The 14,017-nt window shown below is 39.1% G+C and overlaps 1 protein-coding gene across 2 annotated transcripts in view; it reads right to left on the bottom strand.

Annotated features, from left to right (window-relative positions):
• NRG3 (neuregulin 3) overlaps window positions 1-14,017 on the bottom strand; it is a 427,522-nt gene that overhangs the window by 69,566 nt on the left and 343,939 nt on the right. The window contains exon 4 of one of the 2 annotated variants that reach the window (XM_009688061.2): window positions 9,671-9,697. In XM_009688061.2, coding sequence (XP_009686356.2) covers window positions 9,671-9,697 — 27 coding nt within the window. The remainder of the gene's footprint in view (window positions 1-9,670; window positions 9,698-14,017) is intronic. The other variant, XM_068950622.1, reaches the window with a different exon arrangement.

Genomic DNA, 14,017 nt, shown 5'->3' with positions numbered 1-14,017 from the left:
TAAATCAAAAGTCTGAATGAGTAAACAAAAGGGTCTTCTACAATCTGCATGCAACAATTTGCAATTCTGTGATTAATTAAACTTTCCTTAAGGACTGAGCATACAGGAAAAATATACACACGTACAATTTTTCTTCTTTCCCGCTGCTCAAGCTTGTTACCTGGATGATTATAGAATTGTCTAGTCAGAAGCAAATACTGATGCTGGGTAACTGAATGGACAAAGATTTTCAGCACAGACATGTTAGTTTTGAAATAGGATGAACTGAAGTTGATGGGAAGGGAAGCGGGACCATGAGACATTTTTCAATTATCATGAAAATAACTTTATTAAAAACAACCAGCCAGAGTAGGCATAACAACTCAGCACTTCTCCACATGCCAATATTCTACAGCTCCTGTAAAAGAAAAGAAAAGGGAGTACATGAGAAAATAATTTAGTGCCCTACATAGTGCATTGTCAATTTTTCCACATTGCTTACCCTTCTCCTCCGCTTCCAGCAATTACTGGCAGTAGTGACACTGTCTCTACTCATTCTAGGCATAGAGGACACAGAAAGATTTAGTTCACTGTCAGAAACATTAATTATTCGACAGAACTGTAGCATACAAGCGCACCGCTATCATAGAACGTTTATTGTGACACTTACCTTGTGTTTTCCGAATCCTTGCAGGGTTTACTGGATGAGACTTGACATCTATATAACACCTCGAAGTAGGAGAAGGACAGAGCAACACTGATTCACCGCTGTATAAAACACGGCACAGCTCTGGTGTTTGGAACCTCTTCTCCTGTAGCAAGATAACTTCAGGACACAGTAAACAACGTGCTCCTAATAAAAAAAAAACTAGTAGCCTAACAACAAATTCCAAGTTTTCATGGACACATAAGTATTGTACTTACTACTTTGAAGCCTCTTCCCAGGTTCGGTCTCAACTAGGAATACAAAGTCTTGCTGGCACACCTTCTAGCAGCTGCCTCTGCCACCCTCTCCAACACGCAGACCCAGCCTTTGTCCTGCAGGTCCGGTTCAGCAATGTACCATATAGCCAAGTCACTGTCTATGTATTTTTGCATCTGGTTAAACTGCAATTGAGCCCAAACAAGGCCAAGAGTAAAATCTCAATGTTGCAAGTCATCTAATGGCATTAGCCTACCTTTGTGGTGTCTGTTTTGAACAATTTCTCCAGGTAAGCGAACCATTTACCGGAACACCACATTCAAAATGCTGCTTCTGAACCTGACTGGGTGCAAGGTCACATCTGAACACAGAGCTGCCTGTTCAGCGCTGCTGCAATCCAACCACCTGCATGCCATAACGAGAAGTATACTTGGAGACACACCAGCCCCACAGAAACCTAGGGGACATGCCTAAACCCCAAACAGAATGTATGTTGAATATATATATACATAATTATGTAATACTGCAAGAAAACCCTCTGTGTGCACATTAGACACTGACTGCATCATTCGGCTGAAATTCAGTGTCAGAAGCACACAGCCTTTCTTCTTGAGGTGACAATACAGCACAATCATTCTTAAAACCAACACCAAACACATCGTATCTGGGAAAAGGAGTTATACAGCAACTTAGCAGGAAGCTCATATAAAGTATCAATTTTTTATAAGGCTTCACAAATTCTCTTTTCTAATCCACAGACGATGCTTTGGCTTTACTATTACCTACCCGTTTAGTATTTAATGATACACAGCACACCTTTGCATGGGAAGGGACAGACTAATGGCTGTACATCGCATTCCTGATGACGCATACTCACTTTTACAGAATTATATCCTGCTTAATACATGTAGAACCTCCCCCTCCCAACCCAAACCTCCCACAAAAACAGCAAAGCAAACAACATCCTGACCAAGTGTGGCTTCCTAAACTTACCAACATACTGTCTTTATCAATTTTTTTTGAATTTCTGAAAGTTTCATCAGAAATGATTAGTAACTACAGTTACAGAAAGCAGAGAAAAACTCCCACAACCAAAGAGGAACGTCATCAAGATGTTACATATATTAACATTATTTTATCCACATAGTCCAAGAAATGACTACTTTGATAGGGGAAATGGCCATAAAGTGCTACAGGGACACTATTATAGCACACCTAAATTAACCACAGGGCAAACTCATTCTTGTCTTTTAAAAATAACGCAAGTTAACACAATCCAATTCATTCCTTGCCAATATAGAAAATGCAGATAAAATGGAAAAATGACACACAGAGAAAAGTACAGATGGTACTGGCAGATGGCAGCGAGGTCACAAATTGTCTATGGCTAAATCTCTCCTTCCCACTAAAACAAAACCGCACCATATGCCTCGAACAGAGTCAGGAGGTTGCAAAGTAGCCTTCGACATGTTCACCAGATGCGCTTTAACCTTCACTTAAGAAGTACTTTTTCCCCCAATAGGTACAACCACTGGCAGAGATTCCTCCAGTCCCCGAGGAACGTCTGTTTTATCCATTGTTCTCATAGTATACAAACATCAGCTGTTTCTATGAAATTCTCTCTTCTGGTGCTCGTCTCTTTCTCCAGAGGTGATAAATGACCGTTCTTCCCAGTTAAGAGGAACCTGTGGAAAGTGCTGAAGTTCCAAAGCGGTTTCAGGCCTCCAGATGCTATTGTTATTGTGCAGCATACATAAAAGGCACACGCGTTTCGCTAAGCAAACAAGACAAGGTCCCAAGAGCAAAGCTCTTGCCATGTTAAAAAAGGGAAAATTGAGAAAAAGGTATTGAAAGTTTGGACAGAATGGAGAAGCAAGGGACTGAAGGAGAAGTGACAACAATGGTATTAAACTTTGCGAGTATCAACACCTGTCTGGAGACCCCCTCTGAGTTTTCCAGGAAGTTAAGTAGCACAGTGATATGATGAAATATTTTAAATGCTTATGATTAATAATATCATTATTTGACAGATATGTTTTGATAGTATCTGGGGTTGCTTGTGAGCAGGAATCTCTAGTAATAGAGCTTGTACAAACAGAAGCACAAAACAGCCAGTGCCCTATGTACCATTTTATCATAAAAAAGAGCTTTCCTGCTTTATACTTAAAAAAAAAAAAAATGCAGGAAAAGCTGAACTCCATTTTTAAATGCATGTCCCTTAGAATACACACATTCTTTGCTCGTGTAAATCAACATGTATCCCCTCTTCCAGTGAATACGGGAATCTTACAGGGATTTATAAAATATAAGAGTATGCTAAATGATAACTAAGGCTAGGACCACCCACGTGAACACTGATATCCGTTTTCGTTGTCTGTTTGCTGCTGCGAGACATTGATGGACAGCTCACCAACTGCACATTTGATGAGTTGTGCAGGAATCAATGAACTTGCCTTTTTACTTCCTTTCCAAACAGCCAAAAGTATTCAATTTTTCAGTCTTGGTCCTACTGCCTATCAGCAAAACCAATTTTTGTGTCATGACAAAATGAAAAGGTATCCGTCACAGTGGCCAGCACAACATCACAGAGTAGACTTTAGTTAACTATATCATTTGTTTCCTGAATCGCAGGCATGCAACCATCATATCATAGTGAGGGGACAAGGAGAATCAGCAAAATGAAAATAAAGGACGCATCATCATCTTCAATACTAACAACTGCTCAGAATAATAAAAAAAATTAATACCTTTTACACTGTAGTCATTGCAATGAGAAATATAAAGGGTAATTTTAATAGTATCCTATTCCTGAATTAGTTTATTGCTCTTTAATAATTAAATATTATTTAATAATTCCCCACTTACAAGGGGTCTATCATTCCATTGACTTTAATGAAGCTTCTTCTAATTTCCCAGAAAGGAGGATTAGTGCAAAGAACATTTATTTCCTGAGCAAGATCTAAATGCCATAGTTTCAGGAAGTTAAAATGTCACTAATCTGGTTTTCCACATCCACACACCAGCTCGATCCTCTGCAATTGCTACATTAATTTTGCAATTTACACATGGGTGGATTAAGTTAACATCATAATTGTGATTTTGGTTTAACTGATATCAGTTTAACTGCTAAGCAGGCTAAAGACGATGACTATTTCACATCATGATTGTATTTCCATCGAACTGTAGTGGCCTGCCTATTGTACTTGCCTGGGGCATTTTATTTTCACCTGCATCCATTGTACATTACTGTTCCAGAACAGAGGACAAAGATTCTGGATTATCAGATTAGGTGTTGTGGATGAACTGCTGAAATAGTCAAGTTTGTTCATGTATCGTATCAGGTTATTCCAAAAACTCACTCACCTTCATGCTCCACACCTCAACACACCTTAACTCTACTCATTTCTCATGAAAGCGAACATGAATGAAATGAGTAAAATGGATGAGTCCTTGTCTCTGGCACCAAATGCCTTGTTGCCCAGAACACCCCTATTCTCAAACATCACTCCCAGGTTTTTGCATTTCCTTGTATCTTGTAGTTAAAACAATGATTTTACTCTGCACCTGGGACATGCATGCATAAGGTTGCTTTCCACAACTTGGCTAACGAATGGTGCCTTTTAAATCAATGTAATCTCTCATCCATATTGTGTTATCAGAGATTTTTGGCTCTACCATCAATTTTTCCATCAGACAAAACTACAACAACAACTACAAAAAAGCACGTTTAGCCTTGAAGCATGGTTAACCATTTGGGTCAAAGAAATTATAATAAGCTGCATATACTTATATTCCCAAACTATTTGATGCTAACAATAGATCATTTAGTTTTCTCACAGAGTAAAAGCCACTTCTTTCAAGCTCTCTCATTAGTTACAAATGCTCTTCCCCCACACAAGCATTACCAACAGTGAACCTCTAGACGTGAAACTGTTAATGTTAATACACTGACTTCTAGTTGGTTTGCAAGAACATTATGACAGCATTTGCCTACCTATGTGCTGGGAATTTAAATAAAACTGCATATATTATCATTGGTAAGACACTTTGGGAACCATACAGAAAGATGCACCAATCCAGATCAGATCTACCACCATACTCCGGGGCCAGTAAACTCCACAGTGCATGCTGAAGTCCTGGTCCCCAGAAGCACAGGCTAATCTGAGGCCTGCACCCTACCAAGGGAGCTGTACGTTATTCTCCTGTGCACCCAGCTGGGTTCTCTCTTAAGAGGAACCCAGGAGCACGGGCAAGGAAGAGGGAGGGTCTGCACCCTCTTGCAAGGGAGACAAGGTTTCTGTCTTATGCACTACCAAAAGAGATGCCCATGAGAGCTGAGGTATCTAAATGCAGAAAGCCTGAAAAAAATTACTATAAATGAGAAAGTAAGGCACAGAGAGATTAAAATATCTTGCCCAAAGTCTTTCCAGAAGACCACATCAGAGACGGAGGTTGAATCTAGTTCTCATAAATATCAATCACATATAAGACTTCTTTCTTTTTCTCTGAGGTACTAGAAACTGTAGAGCATTTCAGAAATTTCATAAAGCTTGGTCGCTATGATTACAATACTTAAAAGTATGTTTAAAGACATACTGCCCACACGGCCACCCAGCATACGCAGGGCATCCAACAGGAATTCAATAGAAGCTGCATGTGCCTACATCAGAAGCATGCATTTGTTGTTACACTTGCAATATTTTAAAACAGATATGACACAAGAATCTGTCCACATCTCTCTAACACATATGAAGAAACGGACACTGCAAACCAAAGCCAGCATCAATATTAATGTATTGAGCACGTGTATTTGGGAACATACAGTATCATATGAAACATAAGTTAGGTAATATCCAAAAGAGGGAGGCGGTGCAGGAATATGATAGAGGTTAACAAAACCGTAATTGTGGTGGATAAAGTGAACGTGTAACTCTTGTTCACCAAATCCTACAATATCCTGAACTAAAGTTCAGTTAAAGAATCTAGGAGGAAGTGGGTTTAAACAGCTAACAGAAAAGTTCTTCACACGTTACAGAAGTAGTAAACTCCTGAGCCTTGCTGCCACAGGAGCTTGTGGTGGAAGACAGTATTGGCAGGCTCAAAAAAGGTTTAAACAAATTCATGGACAACAGACCCCTAAAAGGACAGTAAAAAGACTAGGCAGGTAGGTACAGTCCAGTGTCCTGAATACAATCATTCTACCTTCTGGGGGGTCTGGCAAAAAATGGCCAGGTGCAGGGGCTTGCCTGAGAGAGCACAACTGAGTTACATGGGCTGTTTGTTTGCCCCAGGAGGGCATTTCCGTAGACAGATGTTCCCATCCACGTGACATTTCAGCTTTACTGACTGCAACGCGTTCAACCTGCCTTCATAAATCCATGGTATTCACTTATAAAACAAGTTTGTGAAAAAACTGTGAAAACACTTTTCAAAATTAGGGCATGTGTCCAAATTCTCACTTAACTTTTCATATAGCGTTTGTGATTATTTCTTCATTTTACCCAGCTGCAAAATGGTTCTAACAAAAAGTGCAGTGGTATCTTCCCTTGTCTCATTATCAGTTTTTAAAATCAAAGTGAAGGTACCAAATGCGAAAGTTCCGCTTTAAAAGTCAAGGTTAACACTATTTCCCTCAAAGAACAGGGGAACTTCAAAAGCAGAATTGCCAGAAAGATGACAGAAATTGAATTCCTAAAGCATATGAACAAATACTAAGAAAACCTTAGAAAGAACGTGCCCTGCATGATGTACAATAAAGACTAAGCTCTGCAACAGTCAAATGTTGTTATTTTTTGGTAACTGGAATAATTCTGCTTTTCTCACTACTTGCAATTTGATTTTCTACAGTACAGAAGTAAACTCATGAAAAAGGCTTTGCAAAGACTGTACTAACTCGATGAGCGTGTATTGTCACCTGATGTCTCTGCATACAAAGAAGTGCTTAAGTGTATTTGGATATGTGTACAGTAATGATTCCATATTTGTTTAGACTTCCTAAGTAATTAAAAAAGAAAAAAGATTGGAATAGACTTGGAGAAACATAAGCATTTTACTTTTGTGTATGATTTTGGAATTTGCTTTTTTCCAGTCCACAGAAAAACATTTTAAGCCTCATCTTAGACTTCTATCATAACATTTCCAATCTAGAGACACAAGATTTCATTAATTTCTATACAATCAAGATCTGCTCCAGTTTTATATCAGACAATCAGCAAGCTTCTCATATGAGAGGATTTCTCTGAGCCAAGACTTCAGGGCCTAGCTTTATTTCGAGCCTTAAAGAGACATCCTAAAAAAGGAAACTAAAATGCTCAAAATAAAATAATTTAGCTTTGCCTCATGGAGAGCACTTTCTGGCTTTCTATGGAAGGACTCAATTTCTAAGACTCCTACATATATTTTCCTTATACTATTTCCTAGAGTGCCTATGCTTATCCTTCAGGTCATGTGCTTCAAGATTTCTGCTTACAATTTAAATTAAGCAGTGAAACTGGGATATACGCAGAACCTTTAATGGAACTAGTTCCTAGTTGTGTTACTTCCATCAATTCCACTGGGATTTTAAAAGTTTCATGTAAAGTGAAATGAAATACTAAACTTTAGGGTGCAGAGAATCACAAAATAATTTAGGTTGAAAAGGACCACTAGAGGCCATCTTGTCTAACCCCCTGCTCAAACTAGGGCTAACCTCCCAGTAAGACTAGGGCACCAGGGGCCAGTCCAGCTGAGTTTTAAAAGTTTCCAACCACAGAGGCTCCACAGTCTCTCTGGAAAACCTGTTCCAATGCTTGAGCACTCTGATAGTGAAGAAATCAAAAAAAAAAAAACCTAACTGCAATTTTTCTTTTTGAGGCAGCTTGTGTCCTGCACCTCCTGTGCTTTCACTCAGCACCTCGACAGAGTCTGACGGTATCTTCTCTGTAAGTACCCATTTGTAGACAGAAGTAAGATGCTGTCTTAAACTCTTCTTCTCCAGGCTGAAGAAACGTTGCTCCCTCAGCCCTCCCTTCTATGTCATGAGCTCCAGCCACCTAATGACCTTGGTGGGCCTCCACTGGACCCACTCCAGAGAGTCAGTGTCTCTTCTTTACTGGAAAACCCAAAACAGGAGACAGTTCTCCAGATATGCCACACAAGTATGAAAGTAAAGGGAAAAAAATCCTCAAACTGCTGGTAACACTGTTGCTAATGCAGTCTGGTATGCAGTTAATATTCATCACTGCATAGGTCCAATGAGACAACTCATGCTCAGAGTGCCCCATATTATCACTTACAATTAGGCTACAATTTTTTCTCCAGAGCACTGCCTGTATTGTTGCCAGAACATCAACTCCCTGGACTGAAAATAAGAATATTGAGCTCTTCTGTTCCACTGAGCTACATTTCAGCCCTACTGATGCAGAGTCAAACAGACCTGTCTCAGACTGCTGTTCTGGAGTAACCCTGAGAAGGGGCTAACTACACTGTCCACTTGGCCTTTTCCATCTGCTGACATTGCCCCTCCACTAAAAGGGATTATGTTCCATCCACCCAGTTTAAAAGCTGAGATTGAGAGGGATCTTTTGAGGGTTGAATACAGAACTGATTAAGGAAACATAAGGCTACCCCGTATAGCAAACAGTAGTAAAGGAACTGCGGCAGAGCAAAACTTCATAATACGTAATTTCCATCTGGCCGAAGAATTTGAAGTTCAAGCAGCCCTATAAGAACTGGAACTGGGCTAACAGCAAGGACTGGCTGCCAGCCTCCAGTCTGCGCTGCACTGGACAGGTAGTCACTTGGTTACGCATTGGTTTTGTTTACAAGCTGCTCTGACTTGGTTACAGGTTTGTACACTCTGCCCTTTGAAGCTGTGCAAACTTTTATTTGGCAGACAACACCCCAACAAACCAAATGAGTATGATTGTTTACATGAGAGAGAATTTTGGTTCAAGTTTCAATACTGTTATTTTACAACACAGACTTATGAGTTCATATTCAGTAAATTAGAATTTAACCTTTTTTTTAAAAAAGGAGGTTTTTCTTTATAAATAAATAGGGCTTATCATACTCTAAGTTCACTAACTTTGCTAAGGACTAGCCTCGGCTTTTTAGAAGAAATCACCTGTTTTCTGCTGCACAGCAGCTGAAAGGTGAAACGTTGCCTTATTAAGCCTATCAGTCCCTCAGGCTACGTATACATTACAGGGCAGCATTTGAGTCAAGAGAACACAGTATTTCCCTTTCAAACTTGTAAGAAGGGATTCTTCTGACTAATTTTTCATTCCTGTTTAAGTTTTTCACTAAACTGAAGTTAACTTATTTGTCATTTTTCTTGAAAATATCCTTCCAAGTTGCCTGTTAAGAGCAAATGAAATGGTTCATATTAAACCTAGTTACATTTTAATACTGCAGTCAACACCAAATTCTGGGAAAAAAAAGTTAAAAATGTATTTTCTTTCACATCAAGAAAGGCATTAGCTCTTTTCTAAAATCTAATACAAAATATTATTCCTTAGATATCATGATATGGCCATATAATCTTTATATTACATTTTATTAAAAAATAATAAAATATCCAAATGTCATTATGTAGTTTTTAGCCCTCCAACAATGCACAAGTGAAAAATGAAATCCTGATACAATTTCAGATGTAACCAGTAAATATAATAGGAAGCGTTCTCAAAGCCCAAACTCACTGATGGAGTGCATGAGCACCTTCCCGCTAACTTCCATGTGCTTTGGGTCAAGATAAATATTAGCATGTGAAAAAGAGAAGTGAAAACTTACCCATGAATTCAATTCCTAAATGGTCTGCTATACCCAAGAAAGCATGTAAAAAATGACAGAAAAAGAGAGGAAAATGTTAGAAGTGGGAGAAAATATAAATAGCATCTTTATCACCATTTGCAGTATTAAACATTTATGCGGCAGTGCTGCAGAACTCAACAGGGGATCAGGGGCCCGCTGTGTAGATGCGGCTCACGGAAGAAAAACAGAACTCTGACCTTAGGAGGACAATCCAAAGACAGAAATTTAGGGCACTGAGCTGTCACATAAGGTAAGCGTATCTGGGGAAGGACACGTATGCCTTTACTCATTATACTTACACCTGACTGAAAACGCCTCCAGCCAGCTACCTACAGGAATTTATTCTCTCTGCCTCCTGAAAATCCTCTCTCAAATTCTTAACTGCTATCATTAGTTAGACAAGGTTCTTGCTTTCATTTTCTCTGACAGAGATCAAAAACTAAAGAGATAAATGAAAGATTTTTACTGACTTTTGCTGCGCTCGTTACTGCGCAGTGGCCGCACTCAAACCGAACGTGATTGCACAACTTCATAGAATATGTTTTTTAACAGAAGATCTGACTTCAGGAAATAGCAGACACATTGCCTACTTAGCCATCTGACTGAAATGTAGTAATAATTTCAAGAAACTTAAAACTCAAGCAAAAATTCAGAATAGTGACCGAATCTACCATATGGAAATAAAATATTTCATGACTACTTTTTTCACATGACTGAAATTTGGCCCCCAAAGGCAGAGGTTTTAGTGCAAAGTAGATTTAAATTAATATAAAACCTCTATCAATTTTAAGTTGATATAAAGCATGCTTAAATTGATACCATGTGATTAAATAATAATAATCACTCCATCCTGCAGGATGGTTAAGGGGTACAACATCAGAGAAATTAATAACTGGCTTTTCAGAACTGACTGTGTAGGGACCTAAGCTTCAAATTCACACTGAAACTGCTGAAGGATGAACACTGGGAAAGACTGCAAAACACCTACAGTTCTCTTCTATGCCAGACCTGAATTATTTTCCTTCCCTACGGGAATTAATAAGAAGGTTTTTTGCCCAGGGCATTGATACTTTTTTTCGTTTCAATACAATGAAAGAAATACTTGATTGCTTTGTGTTCCTTTCAGTATACAGTTACGTTTCCTTAATACAGAACTGATTAATTCATGATTTTTCCAAGGTTTCCAAGAGCAGTGTGCACAGGGAAGAGGACGGTAGGGATAAAGCAGCAGAATTACAAAAACAGGGTACTGAGCCAGGAAAGACACAGAACACGACTCTGATTTTTTGGAGAGCACTTAGAGCTGGGATGTACTGCTTGGACATTTGCAGAACTCTTCGCCTTTGCCCCTTAACTAATGTATTACAACTTTCAAAAGTTCACTTAAAAACTATACAGCAAAGTCAAAAGAAGGGTTTTCAACACAAACAACAGTAATTTTAAACACTATCATATGAATTGTCAGATTTGGTACTTATAATAAGAACGCAAAATGTTAGGGTTTCTGCTGAAAACACTGGTAGTAGTCGATCGCCTTTTGCAGCCTTTCAATCCTTCTGGAGAAGGCATCGAGCATCAGCTTGCTCAGCTCACTTGGCGTATAAATCTCTGTAATAGCTGCTAGACTCTTTATGTACCTTCATGTAACACACAATCCACTTCTCAAAAGGAAAGGACATAAGATGATGCCATGCGGTATGAATACCTTCTTAGCACGGGTTAGGACAGGCACATTATTCAAGACTAGTGACACCCAGAAGAATCTTCCGTTATTGTATTAAATATAAAACTCAAAAACATCCACATATGTTCTCCACATTGCAGTCTTCTCATCTGTGTTCTTGCGTTCCCTCAGAAACACACTGGTGCATTTCACACAGAGATACAGTTTTTACAAGAGCATGAGATCAGAAAAATCAGATGTGCATTCAACATATATTCAGAGACATGTACCTGCTTTTTCCTACAATTTTCTGTTTTACATATATAATGCTACTAAGCTGTGTGCCCCTATAAAATCTCCATATGTTATCTGCCTGCAATTCACACCTTGCACCTTCCTTTAAACAATGTAAACTAGATCAAGATATAACCATCAGCTCCTTACTTTAAAAAAAATATAATGGAAATCAGATGCTGCAATCTGGTCTCCAAGGAGCTAAAAATATTCAGATATGAAGAAAGACTAAGCCATATAATCTTTTTAAGTCTATGCGGAAGAGCTGATAAAAAATTCTCTTATCCTAACTGGGACATACGAGTTCTCTAAATAGCTGAGTTTTCCATTTGCAACCTGCAATCTCCTTTATTAAGTACACCCAGATGGTTAAAAGCTGCTTTCTCAGAAAGTGCATTTAAGATATACCTTTCCTTTAAAAATTGGAGAAAAGGATTTTAGTTCATTGGTGAGTGGTTTCTGTGAAGCAGGAAACAAAGGTATCTGTTCCTTAAAAACATGTTCAACTGGAGAAGGTGCAAGTATGTGAGGTAATTTAATTTTAATACCTCATGTATTAATGTTTTTAATTTAAATACCTCAGGTGCTTCAGCAACCAGCACTACATATTGCTGATAAAGCTGATATGCACAGATGATGATGAAAGGATTTCTAATGGGATAAGCCTTCACAGTAAAGTATCCCAGCTGCCAACTTATATCATTAGACATAGTTTTACAAGCTCAGGAAGAACATATCTCGGAATATAAAATAATAAAATAATAATTCCTGCTGAACTCAGCACAGCCTGCACGTTCGCCCCCCCAAGGAACTCGTGTCACCCTCTTTCCTCTGCTCCATTTGGTATACTATCATATTTTGGAAAGAGATACCACATCCAGGGAGTCAGAGCTACCTGAACATCCAGAACAAGGAGTTAGAAAAGGCAGGGTAGCCAAGAACCACATAAATGCCAATGGTGGTCTGAAATGTAAAATGCTGCAATGAGAGCTGCCTCAGGGACTGGACATTTTCCACCAACCTTCCAGGCCACCAGGTATCATGCAAGCTCTGCTGAAACGCATCTGTAAACCATGCTGCTTTTTTTGTTGATGACAAAACACAGTCTGCAACATGACCATCCTCTACTTCCTTTCTCTTGTTTAAGGATGTAAAGATGCTGTGGTTAAAAAAAAAAAACACACACACACACAAAAAACCAAAAACCCACAAAACCAAAAAACATCCCCTGATCCCAGAAACAATAATGGGCCTTCAGCATTACTTTGACTGCCATAAGACTTCCGAAGAACCTAACTTTAAGACTTATTTTCTTTAATACAAATAGAGCTCCAGCAGCTGTGGTGTTTACTGACATGTTCAGCATATGGAATTGAGTGCACAAAGCAACACAAGGTAAAAGAAGAAATGTCAGCAGTCTTTACAGTAATCATACCTATTGTTTGATTTGTAGAATAATATATTTATTATTTTAAGATGTTTACTCCACTAGCTGTAGAAAAAACCAAAAATCTACATCTTTGCATCTGAAAAAATCAAAAGAGGAGATAAAATAATTGCTCCTAACAGGGAAGAGGACCCTTATCTAGGCTGGCTCCTTCGAAAGGATACTGCCAAGGAATACACACTTTTTCAGAAAGCTAATGCTAGTCTTGGAATACAGCCTTTATACTGTATTTTATTATTTCTAGCAGAGAGATGAGTAGAAACTCATGTGGCTAAAAGGACATGGAGACTTCCCTGCTGGAAACGTAGCTGGCAGGGGAAAGTCACCAGTGCTCCCAGCACCAGTTGCTTTTCCTTTTTTTCCCGTTTCGCAGAATACATCTGCTTGTCCTCTCTCTACTGAATCCAGGGCACACTGGGGACCATGGGAAGGGCAGATGGGGAAATGGAAGCGGAACAGATTAGGACCATTGTAGCTACCACTTGATGATGACCAAACATGAGTCCAAAGGTTACTCTTACTCGCACTGTTGCCAGGTAAAAGAGATCAAGGTAATGCATCCTACTCTTTGGAAGATCTTCACACAACAAGCGCCCCAATATCTCCAATATCTGAACACAGGGTGACTTTACCGTAGTAAAGAGGTGCCCTATCAGAGGGGCATCCAAGTGTGGTGAGAAAGAAGCAGGTTTGCCAGTTTTGTTTCTGGAGTTTTCCCTCTTAACACTAGCAAAAAATCCTACCAGCAGGTACGTTATGTGAGACATAGACATGGTCCAATATCTCCTGTCCCATTCCTTTACATTTGTAATTTGGGAAAGTGAAAAAGCTTTGGTGGAGGTCTAGGACCGCACCAAACAAAAACGTAGACAGCATTGATCCATGGCATGCCCAAGATGTAATAAAGGACTGGTATATTGTT

This window comes from Struthio camelus, chromosome 7 (assembly GCF_040807025.1).
Source record: "Struthio camelus isolate bStrCam1 chromosome 7, bStrCam1.hap1, whole genome shotgun sequence".
Lineage (NCBI taxonomy): Eukaryota > Metazoa > Chordata > Aves > Struthioniformes > Struthionidae > Struthio > Struthio camelus.
Note: the sequence above shows the minus strand (reverse complement) of the source record. Positions and strands in the feature narration are given on the sequence as shown.